Genomic DNA, 25285 nt, shown 5'->3' with positions numbered 1-25285 from the left:
AGTGACTTTACATTAGTACCCTTTACACAACAGGCAAACACTGAACAAGAATAATATTCACAGTCATAGTATAATAGTATAGTTTTATTTTCATCAGTCATCTGAGCTTGAATCGAAATGTGTTCACATTCTCCTGGTTGGGAAACACTGAATTGATTGGTTATGATGCTAGGCAGGCTGTGAAGCTTTGGTTTTCCCAAAGGGGAAGATGGTTCGGAGGCCTCCCTGTAAGAGCTGCTGGAACCTCGCGGCCAAATGAATGAGACTGATGGTACGTTCTATTTGAGTTCTCCATTCAGAATGAATGAAAGCTCACGGCGAGCTTTGCGTGCAGATAGCAAAATCATAACGGCAATATTTCATTCATGGTGGTCTATATGAAACTGTAGATAAGGTTCAATGTTGATGTAAAATGTTTGTAGTATATATTGTGTATTTTTGTCATGACGCTGGCCGGCTGACGGGCACCTGATTATGTCTTCCTGGTTTAAACCAGGTGTTGTGCCAAAGTACTTACCGCCGCAAATTTTTTTTGACCCCCTGCCGTGGGTACAAGGTATGTTTTTCAATAAATACATGGAGAACACGTGTTTTTCTGTTTTAGAAACAAGGTTTTGTAACTTTTATTCCAGATGTTTGAAGTTTAAATACCTTAAATAGGAACCTTTCATCAAAGAATCTCCACTTTACTGTGGTAAAAGTTATAAGATCCCATGGCAGGGGATACAATTTTTGATGGGAGTAGGTACTGTGGCACAACACCGATACTCAACTCTTGAGTAGTCACTGGCACTGATACCAAATACGATACCACTAGTACATAAAATTCCCCACCCAAAAATGACAGATGATTTTTAAAAATACCTATTATTTTTCCTTAAAACTGCATGAAATTAATGGCAACTTTCTATTAATTAATGTAATTTCTCATTTATAGTTCCTGATCATAAAACGGCCGCAGAAAGGCGGCCGATACTGGTATTAACCGATACCTTAAAATAGAAAAACCTGGTAATTCCGGCCAGGAAAAACCTTGGTAGTGTTGCCATAACTTGTCTTCATCCTCTCTTTGCACACTTTGCATATGATTTTCGCCTGATCTTTGTCGTTTGGCGTGAAGCTGTATTATGGACGATGAATTTGTCTTCAGTCAGTGGTAGAAAATGAGATGAAATGCTTTGAATCACGATTAAATGATTTCACACAAATGACAGATTGTCAGCCCTGCATCAAATGCTCACACGATTTAATATCAATTCGCCCACCCCTATTTTGAATCCTGGCAAAAACTTGCCACTTGTGAAATGTTATGGCAGAATTGTTCTAATGAAAGTCATATTCTTATTGGAACTCTTAACTTAAAGTATGTTGCCTCTGAAAGAAAGTTAGTCAGTTGAATTTACAGAATACATGCACATCATGGTGCATGGTCATACCACTGTTTCAGACCGATACATACTCAACTCAAGTCGTCACCGATACTGATACCAAATACCGATAACATCCATCCATCCATCCATCCATCCCTCCATTTTCTTAACCGCTTGTCGTCAAGGGTCGCGGGGGTGCTGGAGCTTATCCCAGCTGTCTTCGGGCAGTAGGCGGGGTATACCCTGAACTGGTTTCCAGTCAATCGCAGGGCACACAGAGACAAACACCCATCCACAATCACACCTATGGACAATTTGGAGTGTTAAATTAACCTGCCATGCATGTCTTTGAAACCGGAGTACCCGCAGGAAAAAACACACGCAAGCACGTGGAAAACATACAAATTCCACCCAGGGAGGCCGAAGCCCGGACTCGATCTCACGTCCTCTGCACTGGGTGGCGATTTTTAAAGAAAGACGTATATATCCCAAAATATAATTTTTCCTTAAAATTGCATACAATTAACGGCAAATTTCTATTCCTATAATTTCTAAATGCTAGTTCTTGATCGTAAAACGGCCGCAGGAGGGTGGCCGCGAGTACCGATACCTGACAATGAGACTGGTATCGGCACAGACACCAACCAATACCTAGTATCGGTCGTACCATCTCTGCACCATTTTGAGCCGGGAAAAACTCTGCAATGGTAATTTACTGAACTTATATAGGCTAAGTAAAGCTGAGCAACAGACACATGAAACCCTCGCCGAGTTGAGCAAACACGCACTGTACCATTGACAAAGCAAGTAAATGTAGGCGAGATATAACGCAGCCATCACCTACATAATACATTACTGTATATGAGCGGGTAAAAGTTTGCCAGATATTCACTTAACATTCAAGTTCTTACACACACTGCACTGTACTCTGCATCATCGCTACATTTGCTACTATTTGTAAGAACATTTCGTAAACTATCGGCCAAAAGATTGCAGTTGCATTTGTTGTCACTTCAAATGTATACGTAATAATGGTGCAAACAGCTGTATTTCTCTTATCGTCTGTTTTAAGGACCATCTACAAGTTACATAAAAATCTCCATATATCAAATTCAAGCGGGGGTTTTTTTTCATTTGACTTGCTGTAGCAGCTGGAAAATGGTAGACCTATTACTACACATCAAACTGCTAATCTCTCTCATGATGGAGAAACTGGATGAAACCAATTGTCAGAAATATTCACCACAGACCTCGTTAAACCTTTTCTAATTCTGATAGCTGTCGTACAGTAGTTGGCAGTGGTACACCAGCACTTACTGCAGCTCAATATGTGATATCTGTCATTTTGGAGTAATAGGAGACATTTAAGTGACAAGTATTCAAAAAAAATCTAATAAAACACCCTATATAGTCTGGATAGAATTTAAATGTTTTCATTATTAAATATTACCGTAGATTAGAATATCGTTGTGAAATGCTTCGCAAAAAATGTGCTGTTGTATGAATATCCCAATTTCCACACCCCTATGATCATGACTAAAATTCAGTTAATTGTGCAGCCCTCATGTCAGTGCATCCCTAAATAAAGTGCACGTACACGATTAAAAAAATAAAACTGTGTTTATGAATTATTTTCCACAATATTTGTCCCAGATTAGTATTTGTGATGAGTGTTATGTGCAAAACAAGAATATTAACTTGTGCTATGGAAATGAGCCATGTTAATGTATATTACTTGTCACTTTGTGTCAAAAGTAGCTCACAGGAGATAAAGACCTGCGATCCCTCAGTATAACATAGACAGGGGTGGTCTTTTGACTTGACTGCGGCACCTTGGCCTCATCTCACTGACATCTTAACCCTGGTGACAAATCAAACATGAAGACAAGCAGCACTCACCTGGGTCGTCCGACGCCGAGAGAGGTGAATTGAGTTTGGGTCGCTTTGCAGTGGGAGGTCCGACATCCAGCAGATTGTCAGCCATTCTGGGTGTCCAACCAGGGGTGGTCCCAGGCTTCTTTTATTCTAATTACGCTCTCTTATGACAGCGCGTCAAAAGGAATCAATTAAACTGGCTTCGTTTTGTTTTGCCTTGAGTGGCAAAATGCTGCCCGGGGAGAGGAGGTTTCAAAAGAAAGGCAACAGCGCCACGCTTCGCCGCCGGAGATCACCCCATGATAATCCAACATCTAACCACCCACATAATTATCCCCAATAATTGCATCCAAAATTTTCTCGCGTCGAGAGGAATGAATAAAAATCAATCAGGAAATATTACACGAAGCGAACGCGAAGCCATTTCTGCGGCGACCACCGGCGATGCATCCGCACGGAGTCATTTTTTTCGCCGTCGAAACGAGCCCCTTTAAAATCCACCTCTGGCTCGGATAAAAAGAGCAAAAATCGAAAAATATTTCCTTTGAGATGGATTATTTTTCCGGTTGCTGTCGCGCCGGAAAATACGGCGGCTCGGGGCGGACGGGCGGCGAGAAGCGCCGCTCGCTAAAAGGGAAATCAAATATACGGTGGGCTCTCGGCACGACAAAATCCAGAGTAGCCCTCACATGTTTGTATTAATCCTCGCCGGAAGAACTCGCGCTTCAATTTCGGCCAACAAAATGCCGGTCGGGGTCCGCTGTGGGTGGCTCCGGTCGTTTTTTTGACAATTAATTCCCCCCCAGAAATCCCGATTCTGAGCCGCGTCAAGATGGCGGCTGTTGATTCCTACGATACAAAAAGTTTTTTTTTCTTCCCAGCTAGACTGTGGGGGAGGAGGGGGAGGGTGGAGGGGGGGCGTGAATATGACGTCATGACGTAAACCTGTGTCCCACCGTGCGTCACGTGGACGTAAGACTAAAAATATTGTATTCCTGGTATGCGTTCTTCGAAAATGCGTGCAAAAACTTTTCTAAATTTGATTTTAATTTTAGTATAAAAAAATAAAATAGGCACTCACTTTTTCTTTCCTTTGGAATACACTTTACAGCTGGGGGGGATGAGAAAAAAAGTGTTTTTGTGTATTTTTCTTTTTGTGCAAACAAACGGTTTTAACAACTTGGAATTTGAGAGTTATATGTCGTATGGGCATTGGGCATACGACAAATTGCAATCCTAAGAACTATCAATTTCACTAATAACAATAATAATAATAATTAAAAAAGTTAAAATTTCAAAAATGTAGAAAATGTCATTTCTTGAAAAATACATTTTTGTCTGTCTGCAGTTCAACAACAATATTTAAAAAATATATTTAAAATAAAAATTTATAAATTTGTACTAGCACTGCTAATGTACCTTTGCAACAGAAGCAAGTGTCTGTGGGTATTTAAACATTTAAATTAAATAAAAAAGGCTTACATACCACAAGTACATAAACTAGTCTTGGATTTGCAGCCACAATACAGCTTTTTTTTTTTTAAATAGACGTTTATAAACTATCAACTACAGAACAAATGTATGTTCACAGTAGGGAAGCAGTTCTTTTTTTATTTTTTAGTATTTTGGTATGGAGTGAATAGCAAAATTACTTCACTAATTTCTCACATCTCATTCATCTCAAGTTAAATAGTAAAAGCGTTTAACAACAAAGAAGAAATTGAATAATTTGCCTACCACATAAATGTGCTTTATACAAAACAAAACAAAAAACAATTCAACAATAACAGTAAGTCTTGAAAAATGAGTGTGGCATGCTATTCGCACTGCCTAAGGTTTACAAAATTACGACATTTAGAAGTGTCTTTATTTGGCTAGTTGAGACTCCCAAAAAAAAAGGACAAGTATATAGAAAAATGTTACAAGAAATTATTACAGCTTAATAAGTGAGTCCCTTTCAAAACACAAACACAATTTAACACACAAGCAGGCAAAGTGTACACATGTACTATATAATATTCCAAAATTGATAAATGAGCTAGTCCTTTGTTATTCAATACATGCACAAATATAAATAATAGAAAATACTCAGATACTATGCAGTACAAAGTCGTAAGCTACATAAAACCATGTGCAAACAGTGAATTTAGAAACAAGTTGTGATGAACGTGCTCACCACAAGCAGACACGCGAGAAACTTTTATTTTTATTTTTTTAATGCAGACGAGACAGGAATGACACTCTTTGGCATCAATATTTCCCAGCATGCCACTTTCCTGGCTCAGAACGCCACTTACGTCAAACAACAAATATCTTAAATTTAATCTTTGCAGTGCAAGAAGCAAGAACATGTATTAATGATCCACTTATAGCACTTATATGACGTTAATTACAGTAATTCAGAATCAAATCTAATAAAAATAAATAAATTTAAGTGTCAAAACTAGTCAAAAATATGCACTTCACCTGAAACTTATTAAGCAGCCTACTTATTCTTGGATCATTACTAATGCACACCTTTACTGTGGTAATAAATACACATTTGGTGAGAATTGTGTGCTCATAAGCACAAAATTGCTTTGATCCAATTTGCATTATCCATCCATTCATCATCTAGTGTTCTCCAAACTATAACCTACAGAAATACAGGACATAATATAAGGCAAGCGAGGGAAAGCAAAGACAACGTCAACAAGTCAGCTGAATGGCTTGTTATTGTAATGTTTACAATAACTTGATTAAAAAAAAAAGGCACGACTCAAATACATAAAAAAAATATCCATCAATTACTCAATATACTTTAGTTGATGTTGATACAGACAGGAAAATTAAAGGCACAAGATATCCACGACAATACAAACATATGTGCATCACATAGGATAATGTCAAATGATACATTAATTTAATTTAATTTAATCAGCCGAATGGGCAAAAAAGAGATTTTTATAATATCAATAATTTTGGTTTGTACTGCTTACTCATTTTAGGACAGTCTGATTTGAACTGTTCAATTGTTTTGCCCCCGAGCACACAATCCATTTCATCAACATAACTTCATATAGCACAGTGGAATCTTGTTGGGCCTTCATTTGTTTTTATTTTGCAAACACAAAGGAAGGCTGGAGCTGGGATGCAAACACAGATTATTAGAACTGTGAGGCAGACGTGCTCATCACTGGCCATCTAAAACTATACTCAATGTCATACAAGTGTAAAAAAAATAAAATAAATAAAATAAACATTAGGGGGAGGACTCTAATGATGGATGAAACTTGGTGTGACAAATTGAAAATAAATTAAAAAAAGATTTTTTTTTTTATGTTTACATTACCACCCCACCCAAATGCATTTCAATGGCCAGCAATTACAAGTAGATTTTCAATTATCAAGGGCCAACCTAGTCCCTATCTCTTGTGAATAAAGTGTTCCACTGTATAGTTTACATGAATATCACAGTTACTTGTCATTACAGTAGAAAGAAAATTGGTAATAGACTGTGATTTAAGTACCAATCCGGGGTACGTCACTGCCATAGGAATGGAACTCTGTTGACTTCCAGGTTTTTGAGTGACTTTTGAGGCATGTGTTTCCAGGAAAGTTTTGATATATTAAATAGCAACTTTTACTTTTGGGGCAGCAATATAGTAATAATAATAATAATAATAATACGACAGTGAAAACAGTGATGTAATTTTTTTTTTCAAAGCATCTAGCTTCTACGATCTCAGTAAGAGGACAGAAGATTGACATGAACAATGGCACATGGCAATAATAATTATTCGACAGTTGATCTTTGCTCTAATCCAAAAATCCATTCAACAGTCTAAAAGTAGCTTCCTGCCTCACCTTTTTGAATGATAATTTCAAGCGTGCTTATTAGCTGATACAGAGTGCCATTTTACTTAGGAAAAAACCCCACTACATGACATATAAAAGAAGGTTCCTAGTCATCCCTTAGCTTTACGGCTGATCTAATCCCAACAGACGTAAAGACACACCCACACGCCATGTATACTGTACATGCAGTTACGCACACTCAACATGCAGCTTCGCCCCCCCAAGTCTCTTAAACAACTTTGGTGTTTTCATGACAAACATGGAAAGCATTTAACTATAAATCATGTAGCACTTTCCGCTTGTAAGGTTAGTCGTTTGTTAATCAAAGGCAAAAGCTCGGCAAAAAAAAAAGATGCCTTAGAAAGCAAAACGGTGATACATCTACAGCATTTTTGTTCCCTTTTTAGTGTTTTCAGAAAAAAAGGCTTAAGTCTAGAAGTTATTCTATGCTAAAGGCACTTAAAAGAAGACAGATTAAAGGTAGAGATAATCAAGTATGCGGTTCATTATATCCTTCCTTCGACCTGGCACAAGCCCATAAAAATGTCAGTCGCTCAAGTTTCCAGCATAACAAAAAACAGGCTTACCTTTGGGCTTTTCTACACTGTTTTACTTCAAATCCCTACTGTCAGGTGCAAGAGGGGAGCGGAACGCAATTCAAACATACACAGTATTTTTCATGAATGCGGTCTTCAGTGGACTTACTAAAAACAGGAAAAAGGTTTCCCACTTGATAAAAGCCTTGAAAATGCTTAAAGTCTGTTGGAATCCTGGTGTTCGTCCTTCTGGGCAGGCTTCACCGCCACCGAGACGACGAGCCGGTTCCTATTGGCGACCAAAGGCGGTCCCTCCAAGTTGTTGACGTGCACGGACGTCAGGCCGCTGTGCGACACGGAGCGCCTGGCGTGACAGACCTGCGCGGAGGGACGCCATTGAAGCCCTTCGCCCCTCTCGTGGCAAAGCCCCGTTTTGGCAGAGGATCCGGCACTGGCGCTGGGCACCATGCTGCTGCTGGCCGCCGTGCTTGGCACCATGCTGGCGATTTCATCGGTGGGCGAGCGTCCGATGCTGCCGTCCACCTGCGCCCTGATCTCCGGGGACACGGACAGCTGGTATTGGGGCACGGAGCCGCTGTCGCCGCATTTGGGGTAAAGGAAGGTCTTCATCTGTCCTTTGCCCTTGACGTTGACGGTGCCGCGGTAGTCGAAGTCGTAGTCCATGCCGCTGAGCACGCAGTAGCTCTCCTCGCTGACCTGGACGCGGCACTCCACGCCCGTGGTGTCCATGCGAGAGGCGATGTTGACCGTGTCTCCCCAGATGTCGTACAGGAGCTTGGTGGTGCCGATGACTCCGGCGGTGAGGGGCCCGTGGTTAAACCCGATACGGAGCTTGAAGCCGAAGCCCAGCATGTTCTTGTTGAAGTCGTCCACCACGCGCATCATTTCCAGGGCAAAGTCGAAGAGGGCGCGCAGGTGAGCGTGAGGATGGGCGGCGGCGGCGCACTGCTGAGCGTTGAGGCCCGCCGCCGCCATGTACGTGGCGCCGATGGTCTTGATCTTTTCGATATTGGCAAAGGCGGGCATCCGCAGCAGCTCGTCAAAGTCGCCGATCAGCTCGTTGAGGACCCGGTAGCACTCCTTACCGCCTTCGTAGCTCTCTTCGTAGAACTCGCTGAAGTTGACGATGCTGGCGAAGATGACGCCCACATTGTCGTGGTTCTTGGAGTAGCTCTGCGTGACCTTCAGCTGCTCCGCCACGTGGATGGGGATGATGTTGCGGAGCAGCCAGTCGGCCTGATCCCTCATGTTCTGGATTTTGATGCGGTGCTGGTCGGCCTCCACGTTGCCATGGTAATGGAGGCGGTAACTCACCTCGAATTCCCGGTTGAGGAACCAGACGAGGAGGAGGAGGAGGAAAAAGGCCACGCAGGCCTCGGGGCCCAGCAGGTCTTTGGGGTGGGCTTCACCGTCCCCATCAGTCTGCATCTCGTATTTGAGGGCTGAGCTGTTGCTGCTGTTGCACGGCTTGTCTGACCTGCGGGAGAGAAAATGTACAGTATTCAGGCTGTCCACAAAATCTCGTTACAATTTAAACCTAAATTGTCAAATGTATTCCATAAAATGGTATTAATTTATTCCAGTCTATTCATCCAATTGGCTTCCAGTACATGTACAATAAGTAAACGTTTTATTTAACCAGTCAGAGTTCAGATTCATTCTCACAGGGCAGGAGCACTGGCCCTCGAAGGAGTCAATATTTTTCTGTCCTCCGATTGGTTGTTCACAGCAAAATTTGTTCACAGCAAATTCAACTGAGAAAACACGTGTAGAAAATACACTTAATAATCAGCATATCTAGGTGGGTAATGGTGATGTATTTAGTTTTATGCTTGTTGTTAGCTTAATATTGATTCTCAACCGCTTCAGATGATGTGATGTGCACGGCACACTCATGTGCTCCAGGGGAAGCCTTAAAACATATTGTTGCCAGGATATAAGTGTTTGCAAAATTTTGACTTTTTGAGTATGGTAAGGCTCTCAAAAAGGTAACCGTTACCAGGAGTGTGAGAATAATAAGTAGAGCAATTTCAATATGCCAGACACTTGCAGGGCTATGGATAGACAAACATTCAATAAACAATTTAGAGTCTTCAATGAACATATTTTAAAATGTGGGAGGAAGCTGGTGTGGCCAGAGAAGGCCCTTGCAAAAACAGGAAGAACATGCATACTCCGCACAGGAGGACCTGAGCTGAGATTTGAACCTACACAAGGCAGACGTGGTACCCAATACCTCACCATGTGTGAAAATTAATCATTAGGAGTGGGGGGGGGACTTACCAGAAAAAAATATTTGCAGCAACCCTAGAGGAAATAAAACATACAGTACATACAAATTATACACAATATATGTATTTATTTATTGTTACAGCAGAGCTGAAATTTTTTTTGGATTTCACTTTATTTATTGGTGACTTTATGTTAATGTTGATGACCGATAGTGATTCTAACCAGTAAAACTGCACTTTAAATAATGTTTTTTTTTTATGTTTAAGAAAAATGCTTACTTTTCAGTGAACCCATAGTCATATCATATCGATTTTGAGATATCAACCGTGAACAACGAGATACGAAATGTCCAAATCGTTCAGCACTAGTTTCTTTGGGGAAGCTACAAAGAATTAATAAAGACGATTTGAGATACAAGCATTGTCACGGGAACAAATACACTTGTATCTCAAGGAAACCCTGTATAATAAATGAAAGTAACAGCACTGTATATTTAGGATTAAAGCTAGACTAGTTAATCAGCTGATCGATTTAATCGGCTGATATTAGTTTATTATTATTATTTTTTTATTACATATGGCAACATAAGACAGAAGATATTGATATTAGAATATTACCACCCCCATCAAAAAAATGGCAGATTTTTTTCTCTGTGTTGTATAGTTAAACAAATATTAAAGGATAAAGTATTGTAAAACAGTCAAATGTTCGTTAAGTGTTAAGGAACCCAAAATAAAGTTATACATTGTATATATATTTTATATTTTTTAATTATTCCGCCCATTAATCACTGCGATTGACTAGGATCCAGTTCAGGGTGCAACCCCGCCTACTGCCCGAAGATAGCGAGGACTGCCACATAAGAATAAGCAGTTCAGATAATGGATGGGTGGATGGATGGGCTCATTAATCGGTTATCGGAATTTCATTCTGCCAAACACTGGAATCGGCCTCAAAAACGCTTAACAGTCGGGCCCAATTGAGTAAATTGCTAACTCAGTGGACAATTCATTTGAGAAATTTTGGCTAACTTTGTCCTACCTGCAGGGAGACGTGAAGAGCAGTGAAAGAAGTGCCAGTCCAACTAAAGTTGCTAAGCTTGAGCGCATCCAGTAGGAGAGCTGGCAAGAGTTACAGAACTGAATGATAGCAATGATGACAGCACAGCAGATGAACATTGTGAACTGGAAGGCAGGTGGGGGGGGGGGGGAAACAACACAGAATGATTATTTTAATTTGGCAGAACAATTGTGATGACAACGCACCTGCCAAGTGGAGAAAATAATAATGATAACACTGTGATGCTCCACCTGAATGGAGTGATGCATATCGCAAGTGACGTGCGAGAAGACAGCTAGAGCAGGCAAGGACACCGTGACGGCGCCGATGAGGTGGCGCGGCATCCAACCCGACACGGCTTTCATCAGCGTGCGTGTGCACTTCAGAGCGCTGTCCAGGTAGAACGCCATACTGGGAAGGTAAAAAACAAGAAGCAATAAACACTGATGTATAGAATTTAACATCATACATGGATGACGATCAAAAGTTTGGGCAACCCAGGAAAAAAGTGGTACTATAGTCGATCCACTGAGCTTGTTTCCAAAATGCATCCAGGCATGTCTGTATGTTCATTTGGGAATTCTAAAACAGATTTTTGTAGTGAGGAGGACGTGGATGGGGTTTTCTTCTGAAGACTTTTCTATGAACAAGTACAAGTATCTCTTTATACACAGCTCCAATGGAGGGATCGTGGAGTCAAACATGGGTTTTGACTTGTTTTTCTCAGAATCCTGTGATTTGTTCTGTCTTCCAGTTCTTGCTTTGACTTACACTGTTCCTGATGACTGTCATTTCTTGATTACATTCCGGACAGAGGATATTGGCATATATAGCCTTCTCCCGCTTTGTGAGGATCAGTTATTTTTAGTTTCAATATTCAGTTGTTCATGTAGGCTTTTCCTGACATTGTTTTTTCCTAGTCTTCACTGAGTGTTGGGGCAAGGTGAGATGCGTCTGAGAATTTAAAATCTTTGGGATTTACATCACCTGGTCTTTCCAGACAATGGTTGTATTAACAATCCATGACATTGTCAGGCCTCAGCTTTCCAAAGTGGGCAGTACACGCTAAAAACGTTTGCAGACTCCAGTATTTTGTTTTCTCTTATTGTGTGTTGTGTATTAAGTGTAAATTATGGAAAGAAAATCAAACTTTTTTTTTTACGTTCTAAGAAAATATTCCATCTTTCTTTGGCTTGTTTATGCACAATAAATGTTTACACTGAACAGACATAATTAAGTTAATTTTCATTGTCATTTACCAAAAGCTTACAATGCAAGGTAAGCACATCACAGTTTACAAGGAAGAGGCTTACACATCATTATTTTCCAGCATTGTCCTAAAACAGACACAGTAAACCATCTATCTATATCTACCTGTCCATCCATCCATCTATTTGTCCATCCATCTACCTGTTCATCTATCTGTCAGGCACATCTCTATCTATCTTCTGTAAAGTAAATTTGACTCTATTTTGAGTGGGACCAAATGGACTCCGTTTTAGAGTAATATTTATATTTGGAAGAGAGTAAAATAAAGAATTGGAAAATAATAAATGTCACTCAAGGGTTGAGGAACAAACTCATGACCTTCAGCTTGGTAGACCCATCTACTCCCTGAGCCACGCAGCTCCTGCTTGTTAGATATTGCTCATGTCAGTTGGAATCTTCCTAATTCCAAGAGACCAAAAACAATGTTTTTGGTCTCTTTTTTGGAGTTAAGCAAACAATAGGAGGGGCATCGCTCAGATGGTAGTGTAGCAGCCTTCCAAGCTGAAGGTTGTGAGTTCATTCCTCACCCTTGAGTCACTTTTATGTATTTTTTTTCCCCAGTCCTTGATTTAACTCTCTACCAAGTGTAAATATTAGCCTACTCTAAAACTGGGTCTATTTGGTACCACTCTAAATAAAGTCAAATTTACTCTAAATAGAGTACCCACCTACCTACCTACAAACCCAATTCCCCAAAAGTTGGGACACTATACAAATTGTGAATAAAAACTGAATGCAATTATGTGGAAGTGCCAATTTTTTTTTATTTTGTTCAGAATAGAACATAGATGACAGGTCAAAAGTTTAAACTGAGAAACTATAATTTTAAGGGAAAAATATGTTGATTGTAAACTTCATGGTGCCAACAAATCTCCAAAAAGTTGGGACAAGTAGCAATAAGAGGCTAAGTCAATTGCACTTATTAAAAAAAACAGCTGGAAGACCAGTTACCACTAATGAGGTCCATTGGCAACTTGATTAGAGTATAAAAAGAGCTTCTCGGAGTGGCAATGTTTCTCAGAGAATCACCAATTCCTCCAATGTTGCGCAGCTAGTGGAGAAATATCAGAAAGGTGTTTACCAGCGAAAAATTGCTAAAAGGTTGAAGTAATTAATCATCATCTACAGTGCATAACATCATCCAAAGATTCAGAGAATCTGGAACAATCTCTGTGTGTAAGGGTCAAGGCCGAAAAACCATACTGGATGCCCGTGATTTCCGGCCCTTCAACGGCACTGCAGCGCAAACAGGAATGCTTACTGTAAGGGAAATCACACAAAGGGCTCAGCAAGACTTCCAGAAAACATTGTGGGTGAACACAATCCAACGTGCCAGCCGCCGTTGCCAGATGAAACTCCACAGTACAAAGAAGAAGCCATTTCTAAAGCAGACCAAGAAGCGCAGGCGTTTCTCTGGTCCAAAATGGAGTGTGGCAAAGTGGAACCCTGTTTTGTGGTCAGACGAATCACGATTCGAATTTCTTTGTGGAAAACTGGGGCGCTATATCATACTGACTAAAGAGGACAAGGACAAGCCAAGTGGTTATCAGCACTCAGTTTAAAGGCCTGCATCTGTGATGGTATAGGGTTGCATGAGTGCGTGTGGCATGGGCAGCTTCCACATCTGGAAAGGCATCGTCAATGCAGAAAGGTATATTCGGATTCGAGAACAACATATGCTCCCATCCGGGCATCATCACTTTCAGAGGAGATCTTGCATTTCTCAATGTCAGACCACATGCAGCACCAATTACAACATCATGGTTGCGTAGGAAAAGGATCCGGCCGGGTATTGAAATGGCCAGCCTGCAGTCCACTTCTTTCACTTCTAGAGCACATTTGGCGCATCATAAAGGGGAAGGTGCAATAAAAGAAAGCCCAAGACAGTTGAACAGTTAGAGAGACGCGTGTTAGACAAGAATGGAAATTTGAGAAACTTTTCTCCTCGATCCCCAGACGTTTGCAGACGGTTGTGAGAAGAAGAGGGGATGCCTCACAGTGGTGAAAATGGCCTTGTCCCAAATTTTGGGAGATTTGTTGGCACCATGGAATTTAAAATCAACATAGTTTTCTCTTAAAATTATACATTTTCTCAGTTTAAACTTTTGACCTGTTCTCTATGTTATATTCTGAATAAAATATAAAAATTTAGCACTTCCACATAATTGCATTCAGTTTCCGTTCCGTTCCGTCTTCAATTCCACTTATCCGGGGTCGGGTCGCGGGGGCAGAATCGGTGGCAAAGGGCAACGTTGGCGGAGTCCAACCCTCACAGGAAACGAATTCGACTTACTGCCGGCAATGCGGACCAAACTCTGACATCGGTCGTACAGGGACCGAATAGCCCGTATCAGGGGGCCCGGTACCCCATACTCCCGAAGCACCCCCCACAGGACTCCCCGAGGGACACGGTTAAACGCCTTCTCCAAGTCCACAAAGCACATGTGGACTGGTTGGGCGAACTCCCACGCACGCCCGAGGATTTTGCTGAGGGTGTAGAGCTGGTCCACTGTTCCACGGCCGGGACGAAAACCACACTGCTCCTCCTGAATCCGAGATTCAACTTCCCGACGGACCCTCCTCTCCAGCACCCCCGAATAGACCTTACCTGGGAGGCTGAGGAGTGTGATCCCTCTAAAGTTGGAACACACCCTCCGGTTCCCCTTCTTAAAAAGGGGAACCACCACCCCGGCCTGCCAATCCAGAGGCACTGTCCCTGATGTCCACGCGATGCTGTAGAGACGTGTCAACCACGACAGCCCCACAACATCCAGAGCCTTTAGGAACTCCGGGCGAACCTCATCCACCCCCGAGGCCCTGCCACCGAGAAGCTTTCCAACCACTTCAGTGACTTCGACCCCAGAGATAGGGGGGCCCACCTCAGAGTCCCCAGACCCTGCTTCCTCAAAGGAAGGCGTGTCGGTTAAATTGAGGAGGTCTTCGAAGTATTCTCCCCACCGATTCACAACGTCCCGAGTCGAGGTCAACAGCACCCCATCTCCACTATACACAGTGTTAATGGCGCACTGCTTTCCTCTCCTGAGACGCCGGATGGTGGACCAGAATTTCCTCGAAGCCGTCCGGAAGTCGTTCTCCATGGCCTCACCGAACTCCTCCCATGCCCGAGTTTTTGCCTCAGCGACCACCCAAGCCGCATTCCGCTTGGCCAGCCGGTACCCGTCAGCAGCCTCCGGAGTCCCACAGGCCAAAAAGGCCCAATAGGGCTCCTTCTTCAACTTGACGGCATCCCTTACCGCTGGTGTCCACCAGCGGGTTCGAGGATTGCCGCCCCAACAGGCACCAACCACCTTACGGCCACAGCTCCGATCGGCCGCTTCAACAATGGAAGCGCGGAACATGGTCCACTCGGACTCAACGTCCCCCGCCTTCCCCGAGACAATGGAGAAGCTCTGCCGGAGGTGGGCGTTGAAACTCTTTCTGACAGGGGATTCTGCCAGACGTTCCCAGCAGACCCTCACAATACATTTGGGTCTGCCTGGTCGGACCAGCATCTTACCCCGCCATCGGAGCCAACACACCACCAGGTGGTGATCAGTTGACAGCTCCGCCCGTCTCTTAACCCGAGTGTCCAACACATACGGCCGCAAATCCGATGACACGACTATAAAGTCGATCATCGAACTGCGGCCTAGGGCGTCCTGGTGCCAAGTGCACATATGGACACCCTTGTGCTTGAACATGGTGTTCGTTATGGTCAGTCTGTGGCGAGCACAGAAGTCCAACAACAAAAGACCGCTCGGGTTTTGATCGGGGGGGCCGTTCCTCCCAATCACGCCCCTCCAGGTCTCACTGTCATTACCCACGTGAGCGTTGAAGTCTCCCAGCAGAACGAGGGAGTCCCCAGGGGGAGCGCTCTCCAGCACACCCTCCAAGGACTCCAGAAAGGGTGGGTACTCTGAGCTGCTGTTCGGTGCATACGCACAAACAACAGTCAGGACCCGTCCCCCCACCCGTAGGCGGAGGGAGGCTACCCTCTCGTTCACCGGGGTAAATCCCAACGCACAGGCGCCTAGCCGGGGGGCAATGAGTATGCCCACACCTGCTCTGCGCCCCTCACCGTGGGCAACTCCAGAGTGGAAGAGGGCCCTCTCGAGAGGATTGGTACCAGAACCCAAGCCGTGTGTGGAGGTGAGTCCGTCTATATCTATCTATATCGGCACTTCTCAGCCTCGCACACCAGCTCGGGCTCCTTCCCTGTCAGAGTGGTGACATTCCATGTCCCCAGAACTAGCTTCAGTAGCCGAGGGTCGGACCGCCAAGGTCCCCGCCTTTGGCTGCCACCCAACTCACTGCGCACCTGACCCCTTTGCAATCAGTTTTTATTCACAATTTCTATAGTGTCACAACTTTTTGGGAATTGGGTTTGTACTTTGGATTCTTGCTGTAGTGTAACAATTGTTTTGCCTACAACTACAAGTGAGATTTAGAACTGTTCTTCAGCCTTCAATGTAGCTCTAACAATCTGAAAGCATTTAATCCGCATACTTCCAGTTCCTCACTTAGTAATATTTTACACTGTGTTTTCTCACCGTATAACAAACAAAAGAGCCAGGGCCTCCAGCAAGGCAGCCACACTGGTCACGATGAGAGCTGGAGTGGGTAGACTCAGCTGGAGAATGACGGAGCGAAGGAAACAGGCCAGTGACAAAGCCACAAATACCAAAGAGCACAACAGCTTGTCCAGGAAAGAACTGAACGTTGGACTGGCGAAGGTTTGCACCGATGCTTTGGCCTCCACCTGTTAAGTGAACAACACAGAAATCCTATTAGAAAATCAAGTCAGTGCTAAATGTTTGTGCAGACTGACACATTGGACTTAAGCAGTAAAAGTGCATTTCTGAAGTACACCAGTAGAGAGCACCACAGCCTCACAATAAAATTGCTGCACTTCTCATGTCCTGCGGGATATTTCTCTGCCGCAGTCTTGAGAACGTTAAAGGACACAACCCCACTGAACAAACAAACACAATCAGAAGAAACACGCAGAATTCGGACACAATCGGGGATTAAAAATATGGAATTCCAAAAAGACCATGGGTGCCATGCACAGACAGCTATTAAGATTCATCAGTCCAAGGACAGCCACACATATATAAACATGCATGTGCATCTATGAAGCATGAAGCCATACTCAGTTTCAGGGACAAAAAAATAGATTTAGGACTGCCAAACTGTTGGGCTGCAAGTGATTTCCCAGGTGTGCATTGGTTTTTGAATGAATGCCTTCAACAACGCAAAATCAATTATCTAATCATACACACACCTAGACAGTATTACACATTTTTAACCATGTTAATATGTAAAAAAATAAAAAAATAAAGAAGAAGAAGAAGAAGAAAAAAACTTTTTTTTTTCTTTTTTTTTAGAGGGCCACCGCTGTGTCTGGCTTTGGAAAGAGGATATGGTGCTTAGATAGTATTCCAAAAATATTTATTGTCGATATTCACACTGGACTGGAGCGACTAATAAAACGAATGTTGTGTATTTGAGTCCAAATGTATGTTATTTTTGCGTTCAAAAGCTTTATACATTTTCTTAAAACCCAAAATGTATTTCAACACACACACACGCACGCGCACGCACCCGCACGCATGCACACACACACAATTACAAGCATAAAATGTTTAGAAAAAAGTATGTTCTAAAGGGGTGTCAAACATACGGCCCCTGGGGTTTAATCCGGCCCACGAGACGATTTTGTAAAGTAAAAAAATGTGTAATGTCGGACCAATTAATCAGCCGGCCACAATCAAAACAAATACATTCGTAATTTCACATGCAGTCCTCAGATGAGCAATGCAGCTTTTACACGGAATTAGTCCTGGATGTCATTATTTACTTACTACTTAACTTAATGTTACGGTTTGTTTAAAAATTTATTTTTAAAAATCTTAGACCGACATTAATCTGTTAAATACGACACAAAACGGTAACAAAAATAATATGACAAGGATTAACGTCTTTATAACTTCATTAAATGCGCCACACAATGCATTCTGGGAACAATATACATGCAAAAGGAGATAACACGTCTGGAACTCATACAGGCAGTGTTGCTGCGATCTATATGCATTTGTGTTATTTTTTGGAACAATATGATTACAGTTGAGCTCCTAATTTAGGGCTGGCCCACAAATAGCGAAAATCTGCGTATAATGGACGGCAATTGTTTTGAATTGATATACCATTATTTTACCAAATCTTGCCCACTTGGTAATATATTTTCCTCCATGCGGCCCCTGAGCTAATATGAGTTTGACACCAAATCTAAACAGTATGTTCAAAATACTGTACGTATTGTAGTGTTTGTGTACATGCATATGCCTTTAAGAGGCGGGGCCTGGTGGGGGTGGCATGTGACATTGCAGACTGCGAGTGAGTGTTTGGGTGAGAGCTGTGGCTGACAGAAGCTTTTGTGTGTGCTCCAAGTGAGTTTATGTTTATTTGATCTCCCGGGCTTCAATAAATAGCTGAAAATTTAATTGGAAACTGAAGTTCTCCTTTCCCACATGCAAGCGCATTGCAGTCCATATTGTGCTAACAAAAGCCAAATTAAATGACTAATACAAAAATGTGTATAGTCGGGGCATGAACGATGGACCGCCACACATTTGCAGTTCAGTATTATTATTATTATTATTTTTAAACAATACTTGGTTGTTCACTGAAAAACTGGCCCTATGTTTGTTTTGGTGCTCAAGCAAGAGTAAAAAAAATTATACTTTGGTGCTATCTCAATGAATCTTGGTGCCAAGGAACTATATGTTGGAGTGAGTTGAAAGGCTTCATTTAGAAAAAAGCTGCAATTTTGTGGCATCCATCATGTTTTTAAATGAGAATTGGTTCTCATCAGGTTTTGGAGGTTTCCCTCTTCCAACACAAGCTGATTCCAATCAGCAGGATCGTTATCAGGCTTATGCAGAGCTTGCTGATGAGCTGATCATATATAGCTGTGTTGGAGAAGGGAAACCTCCAAAACCTCAAGGACTCCGGCCCCCGAGGACCGGAGTTTGACACCTCTCCGCTACAGCAACTGAACGCAGTACAGTGGGGGAGCACTCAACCAAAAATTCCCCCCAAAAGAGCCCTGATTAAATGACAAGCATTTGTCAAAACAATCTAATAATAGGCATGGGTCTTGGGACGACCTTAGCAACGCAACAAACGCACCTCCTCTTGGTAGCTTATCTGGTAGGCCAACTCCAGGCTCTTATCCAGGAAAGTGAGGCACAGCTTGTTAATGGGCGGTCTGTAGAAATAGTCCTTCATCAGGCTGTCAAAGAAGGACAAATCATTGCAAATTATCTCAAATGTGCCCTCTGTAATGGCTGTAATAACATACATTCCTTTAATAGCCTTGGATGATTTTTGGCTGTCCTCACCTGTCCCCCTTAATGACGTCCACAAAGTGGGCGTCACTTCTCTCCCGGAAGTTCTTGGAACGCAGCGGGATGAGCGCCGAGTGGTCCATGCCCAAAGCCGCTCCGGCCCACGTCTTCTTCTCCTTCTCCTGCAGCATCTCACACAGCGATGTTTGACTGTTGTTCAAAGGCTCCAGCTGGGGACCCAGCAGGCCATTCAGAGCCTTTGGGCCGCAGCCCGCAGACACCCCTGGGAAACTCTTTAAACCTGAAGTATCCTGAAGGAGAGACATTCTAATGAGAGCTCTGAGGTTTTGTTCACAATAAGTAGTCTAACCAGCTGTTTTAGCTAAAGATATTACCAAGCTTTCTCCGACAACAACAAAAAAACTCTCAAAAATATATAAGTTACTTTCATATACTGATAAAACGTCTTTACCCATCTCAAAATGGGAAACAGACTTGTCTATAGCTCCGGAATCTGTCTTTTGGATTCAAGTTTGTGAAAATGTTTTTAAAATGACAAAACACACAAATTTACAACTTATCCAATATAAAATTATTCACAGAACATACATTACTCAATATATGATGAAGAAAATGGGACTCTCAGACTCCGACATTTGTCTCCAGTGTTTACAAAACACTACAGACACTTATTTTCATGCTTTATGGTTATGTACTCCGGTTATGTGTTTCTGGACTAAAGTCTTAGAAAAACTTTCCGCTGTCTTGGACTGTAGGATACCGTTCTCTCCAAACTTGTGTTTGCTAGGTGACTTAACAACAATTGACTTACCACATAAACAATTTCAATCTATACTTGTAGCCCTTACTATCGCAAAAAAAACAATTCTTGTTAACTGGAAAAATAAACAAACTTTGAATATCGACCAATGGTCTAACCTCCTCATAAATCATATTTTAATGGAAAAAATATCTGCCTCAAATAAAAACCAAATGTCAAAATTTAAAGAAACATGGTCTACGTATATAGAATTTTTTAACCTAAACTTGGATTTTAATTCTGCCTGTTAGCGAGAGCCACAGCAGCGTTATAACTGGCATTGATGTTTCTGTATTAGGCAATTTGTAACTAATGGTTGTGTTTCCATAGTCAGGAACCAAGCTGCTGCCAGCGGGATCGAGCGGATTCACCTCCGATGGGCACCAGGGGTTGATATTCGGATTCACGGCATGCCAGTGGGTTAATTCTGTGGGTGCTGTCCCCCCTGACGGGGAGTGGGCGGGTCTGCCCCTCTGTTGGCTGCTGGGTGGCGGCTGCGTCTTGGCCGTTCCCTGGGTCTCTTGGGGGGTGCTGCGTTGCGGGGCTTTCCCTGGTGTCGGGGGCGGCGCCGTTCCGGCGCGGTCCGTCGCTCTGGGCCCGGCGACGCGGTTCGGGGCCTGTGGGCCGCCGGGGTGCCCGGTGGTTCCCTCTCCCCTCCCCCTTCCTCCCCCTTGCTGCCTCTCCCTCCTCGCCTCTCCCCGCCCGTCCTCCGCCTCCCTGTCCCCTCTCCCTCGTCGCCCTTCCTCCTCCTCTCCCCCTCTCCTTGCGTCCCTGCCGCTGCCCCCTGCCCTTCTTGTCGTCCCCTTCCCTCCTCCCTTCCCCTTCCCCGGTACGCCTTCCTTCCCCTCCCCTGGGCCGGGGGCTCCATCCATGGCCCGGGTCTCGGTGCTATGGGGGCCGGCGGGGGTGGCTGGGGTTTGGTGTCGTGCCCGCCCCGCTCCGGTGGGCGTCCTGACACCTCGGGCGGGACCCAGTATCCGGGGGGCGAGCCCTATCGCCCCGCCGGACGGGTCCCATATGCCCGCCGGGGTCCTGGTGGGGTGGGTGGGGGCTTGGTGGGCCGGTGCGCCTCCTGCCCCCGCCCGGTTGGGGGGGGCCCCGCTGGTCACACCTCTTAACTCACTACACTAGGTTTGCACAATACACTTTTATAGACATATAGGGCACATAACACACTTTGGGGGGTGGGGTAGGGTGGAAACACCGTCTTCACCCTACAACTCCCCTCCAATTTTAATACACCACACAACTTGTGGGTGGGGGGGGGGCTTGTGGGGGTGCCATCGGTTGGGGGCCGCAGTATAGAGCAGTGCTGCGGTCCCCTGTCCGTGTCGCCACCCGCCCCCCCCCCCCCCCCCGCCCTATCTATTTTTTTTAATGCACCACATACACTCAGCAACATGCTTGGGTGGCGGGTGGATCGGAGCGTGGGAATATCATTTCCATCGGCTCCGGTTCACCTGCTCCTAATTTTAATGCACCACACACACACACTTGTATATACACTGGGTGGGGTCACATTCACGGTTTAGGGGTAGAGTTCGCCAGTCCGCGAGCTGGCGGACTCAGTAACAGGGGTTAATTTTCACAAAGAACGCTGGGGTGACGACCGGGGCCTTCCCCCGCTGGGCCTGGGGTTCGGGGGTGTCGGCCGCCCTCCGGTGCCCCCATCTCCCCCTTCTGCCCCCGGTGTTCCGTCCTTCCACACGGCGGGGGGTGGGGTGGGCGCGGCTGCCCTCTCCGCTCCGCTGTCCGGCCCCTCTTCGGCGCCGGTGCCTGGGTGCGGGTGGTCCCCGGGGGCTGGGGGTCGGGGGTTGGGGGGCTGCCGGTTGGTCGGGGTGGGGTCGGGGGGGGGGCGGCTTTGTTGGGGGGGGGGCGGTGGTGGGGGTTGCGGGGTGGGGGGTGCTGGGGGTGGGGGGTGTCTGGGGGATTGGGGGCATGGGGGCGGCTGGGGCTGGGTTGGGGTGGGTGGCGGGGGTGGATGGGGGGCGGGGGGTTGTGGGGGGGGCGGGGGTTGGGGGCCGGTGGGGTGCCTGGTGGGCCTGCAGTGCCCCGTCCTGCTGCGTTGGGCCGGGGGCGCGGGCCGTGTTGGGGCGGGGGGCGCTCCTGCTCCTGGGTTTGCTCTCCGGCCGGTGGCCCTGGTGGGGCCCGGGGGTCGTCCTTTGGCGCTGCCGCGGCCTGGGGGGCCCTGAGGTGTTGCGCTTGCTCTGTTCCGGCGGGGGTCGACGGCTCCCCTCTTTGGTGGAGATTTTCATGCATGCCAGATCCACCACACCAGCATCTACCGAAACTCAGACACAATCTGTTTCCTCCTCAGGTTATTGAATCGGTGGAGGCTGGTGTCTCGGATCTCACGCGGCTTCGTCTGTCCTTCCTTCCTTTTCTCGGTCTCTCCGTTGGTCTCTTGAGGCCTCCCTGATTTTATGTTTTTTGGATTTGTTGGGGTCTGGATGTTTCTTGGGCTGGAGAGGAGTTCTGGTGGGGGGTGTCTGGTCGGTGCTGGATTTCACCTTCCTTGGTTTTCTTCGGTCCCCTCGGGTCTCCTGGTGTTCGATTTAGGTGAACGGTATGAGATTATTTTTTTTTCTAATAGGTTTTCTGGTGAGCTAACAAACACACGCACGCACGCACGCACACACACATACTCACCCACACACACACAAAAAAAAAAATGTATGTATGTGTGTATGTATATATGTATATATGTATGTATATATGTGTATATATATATATATATATATATTTAAAAAAAAAAAAAAAAAAAAAAAAAAGAGCAATGATGATGACATTTCCGAATGAACAATACTGAGCTCTTAAAAAAAAATAAAAAAAAATAAATAAAAAAAAGTAGTCTAACCAGCAGTCTAACCTTGCCATTACTGGTTTTGTGGTCTTCATGGCAGCCGTGGTTCACGTCACCTTCCTCCAGCACCTTCTCATCCCCTGGTATGAGGACGACACTGCAAGACGGACACGGAGGCTGCAAGGAGGTAGAAGAGGAAAGGCAAGGAGGCTTTTATTCACGTTTGGGGTAACGCCTTCCTGAATGTTTAATACTGAAAATAATGCCTTCTCCACATAATGAGATCTTTTTTAATACGGCACGGGAAACTCATCTTTGCCACACTTGATAGATTCATCTGACAAGACTGTTTACCTGTATATGCTTTGGTAGGTGCTGCTGTTTTGGTTAGTAACATGCTTCAAACGGCCTCGCCTGGTTTTTAATGTCCGCGTGTGAACATAATAGGGCAAGTAAAAAAGTAGATTCAAGGGAGGTGTTTATATGTCTTGTGGGTTATACATCCAGGGACAAAATGAGAAGACACCCTCTATTACTGTAGGATTAAATATTTGAGGAAATTCACAATTTTTTAGATGAAAAAATTGATGAATGATGATGCTTCTACTGTATTTGTTCCATTCCACCAATCAGTGCCGCGTGCCTTCGGTAATGATCTCGTAATAAAAAAAAAATTAAGCCAAATCTAAATCTGGAAATATCATGTAATATATTGAACAACTCAAATGTGTATTACCCCAAATCAGGCAACATTTTGCTTCTGTCATTGTTTTAATTATAAAAAAATATATAATAATCCTCATCGGAGTAAAAGGACTAAATGTAACGGGAGTGAAGTTTTTAGCATAGAATTGGCAAATAATTAACTACAGTATATAGCCACATGGCATTTATACTAATAGCATGTTGACAATAACAAAAACAAAAATTTTATTTGATTTAAAAAATAAACGAAATAATTGAATAAAATGTATAAAAAACAAAAAAGGGAATAGGGATAGGAACTTCGTCACTCATAGTTGAAATATCATCGAATATATGAGAAAAATCATTGAGCGAACTTAACTTTTGGTCTTTCCGTTGCCTGCAGAGGATTTTAATGATCCAACTTCTTGTAGACCATGTGACTCATGGATATATATTTTTTTGTGAGGGTAATATTTTAAGTGTTTTTTAAATGAATTTAAAGGTTTGATAAGGACTAACACAAATATGTAAAAATCACACCATTTCGAAAGACTTGATTATATACAGCATATCATAGTAAAGAATGATTTTAGGAAGCTATTGCTAATTTTCTTATAATAATATTATATTATTATTATTATATAATATTGTGACCTATTTCTATATTTAATTTCCTGGCGCTTAATGGCACAGATTTCGAGTACTGGCCATGTTTTTCCTGATGGGAAAAGTGAGATGAAAACAGTATTTGCGGGTGGCATACATTTGTTACCATGTGTTTTAGACTGCAGAGAAACATGGACATCAGATGTATTCGGATATAAATGTCAGCATCCACGGCATTAAAGCTTCATTCAGCGTATGAGCACTTTTATGCAGATGTTGGTACTTGAAGATCTCCATGCGTGATCCTTGAGATTGGGCCCTAAAGATGATAACTTGCCATAAAGGGATAAAGGTCATCAAGGCTTGAGAAGGCCTTCACTCCTCCCAGCATGCCTCAACTCATTAAAATAAAGGGCCCCCTACTGACTCCAGTCTCGTCATCCTCCGACCTGCTTTGATAACTTTTTTTCCCCACCCAGCCATGCGAACACTGGTGTGTCAGAAAGTTGAAACGAGGCACTGCGGGAGTGCGCACAAGCACAGGAGTGAATATTAAAGTGCAAGGGTTCTGAGATCCCTTTTGGAGATTTGTGCGCTTTCGAAATGCAAATGAGAAATTCTTCTTGAAAGCGGAGATGAAGAAGACGAGCGGGACATGTTCAGGCTCATTACACTGCTCCTCCTGAATCCGAGATTCAACTTCCCGACGGACCCTCCTCTCCAGCACCCCCGAATAGACCTTACCTGGGAGGCTGAGGAGTGTGATCCCTCTAAAGTTGGAACACACCCTCCGGTTCCCCTTCTTAAAAAGGGGAACCACC

At 44.0% G+C, this 25285-nt stretch overlaps 2 protein-coding genes across 4 annotated transcripts in view; both read right to left on the bottom strand.

Moving 5' to 3' along the window:
* The window catches only part of crebbpb (CREB binding lysine acetyltransferase b), a 56287-nt gene extending 52198 nt beyond the window's left edge, over positions 1-4089 (bottom strand). For both annotated transcript variants that reach the window (XM_086088608.1, XM_086088617.1), the window contains exon 1: positions 3270-4089. In XM_086088608.1, the coding sequence (XP_085944734.1) occupies positions 3270-3354 (85 nt within the window). In that variant the 5' untranslated portion in view covers positions 3355-4089. The remainder of the gene's footprint in view (positions 1-3269) is intronic.
* Positions 4090-4825: 736 nt separating this feature from the next.
* Positions 4826-25285, bottom strand: part of adcy9b (adenylate cyclase 9b) — a 59751-nt gene continuing 39291 nt past the window's right edge. Inside the window, exons 3-10 of one of the 2 annotated variants that reach the window (XM_086088575.1) lie at positions 23238-23348; positions 19603-19859; positions 19391-19493; positions 16750-16958; positions 11137-11341; positions 10913-11055; positions 9923-9946; positions 4826-9116 (exon numbers count right to left, since the gene is read on the bottom strand). In XM_086088575.1, coding sequence (XP_085944701.1) covers positions 7835-9116; positions 9923-9946; positions 10913-11055; positions 11137-11341; positions 16750-16958; positions 19391-19493; positions 19603-19859; positions 23238-23348 — 2334 coding nt within the window. In that variant the 3' untranslated portion in view covers positions 4826-7834. The remainder of the gene's footprint in view (positions 9117-9922; positions 9947-10912; positions 11056-11136; positions 11342-16749; positions 16959-19390; positions 19494-19602; positions 19860-23237; positions 23349-25285) is intronic. The other variant, XM_086088585.1, reaches the window with a different exon arrangement.

Source organism: Leptonotus elevatus, chromosome 1 (assembly GCF_054856555.1).
Source record: "Leptonotus elevatus isolate MCC_2025b chromosome 1, RoL_Lele_1.0, whole genome shotgun sequence".
Lineage (NCBI taxonomy): Eukaryota > Metazoa > Chordata > Actinopteri > Syngnathiformes > Syngnathidae > Leptonotus > Leptonotus elevatus.
This window is presented reverse-complemented; position numbering and strand designations above follow the sequence as displayed.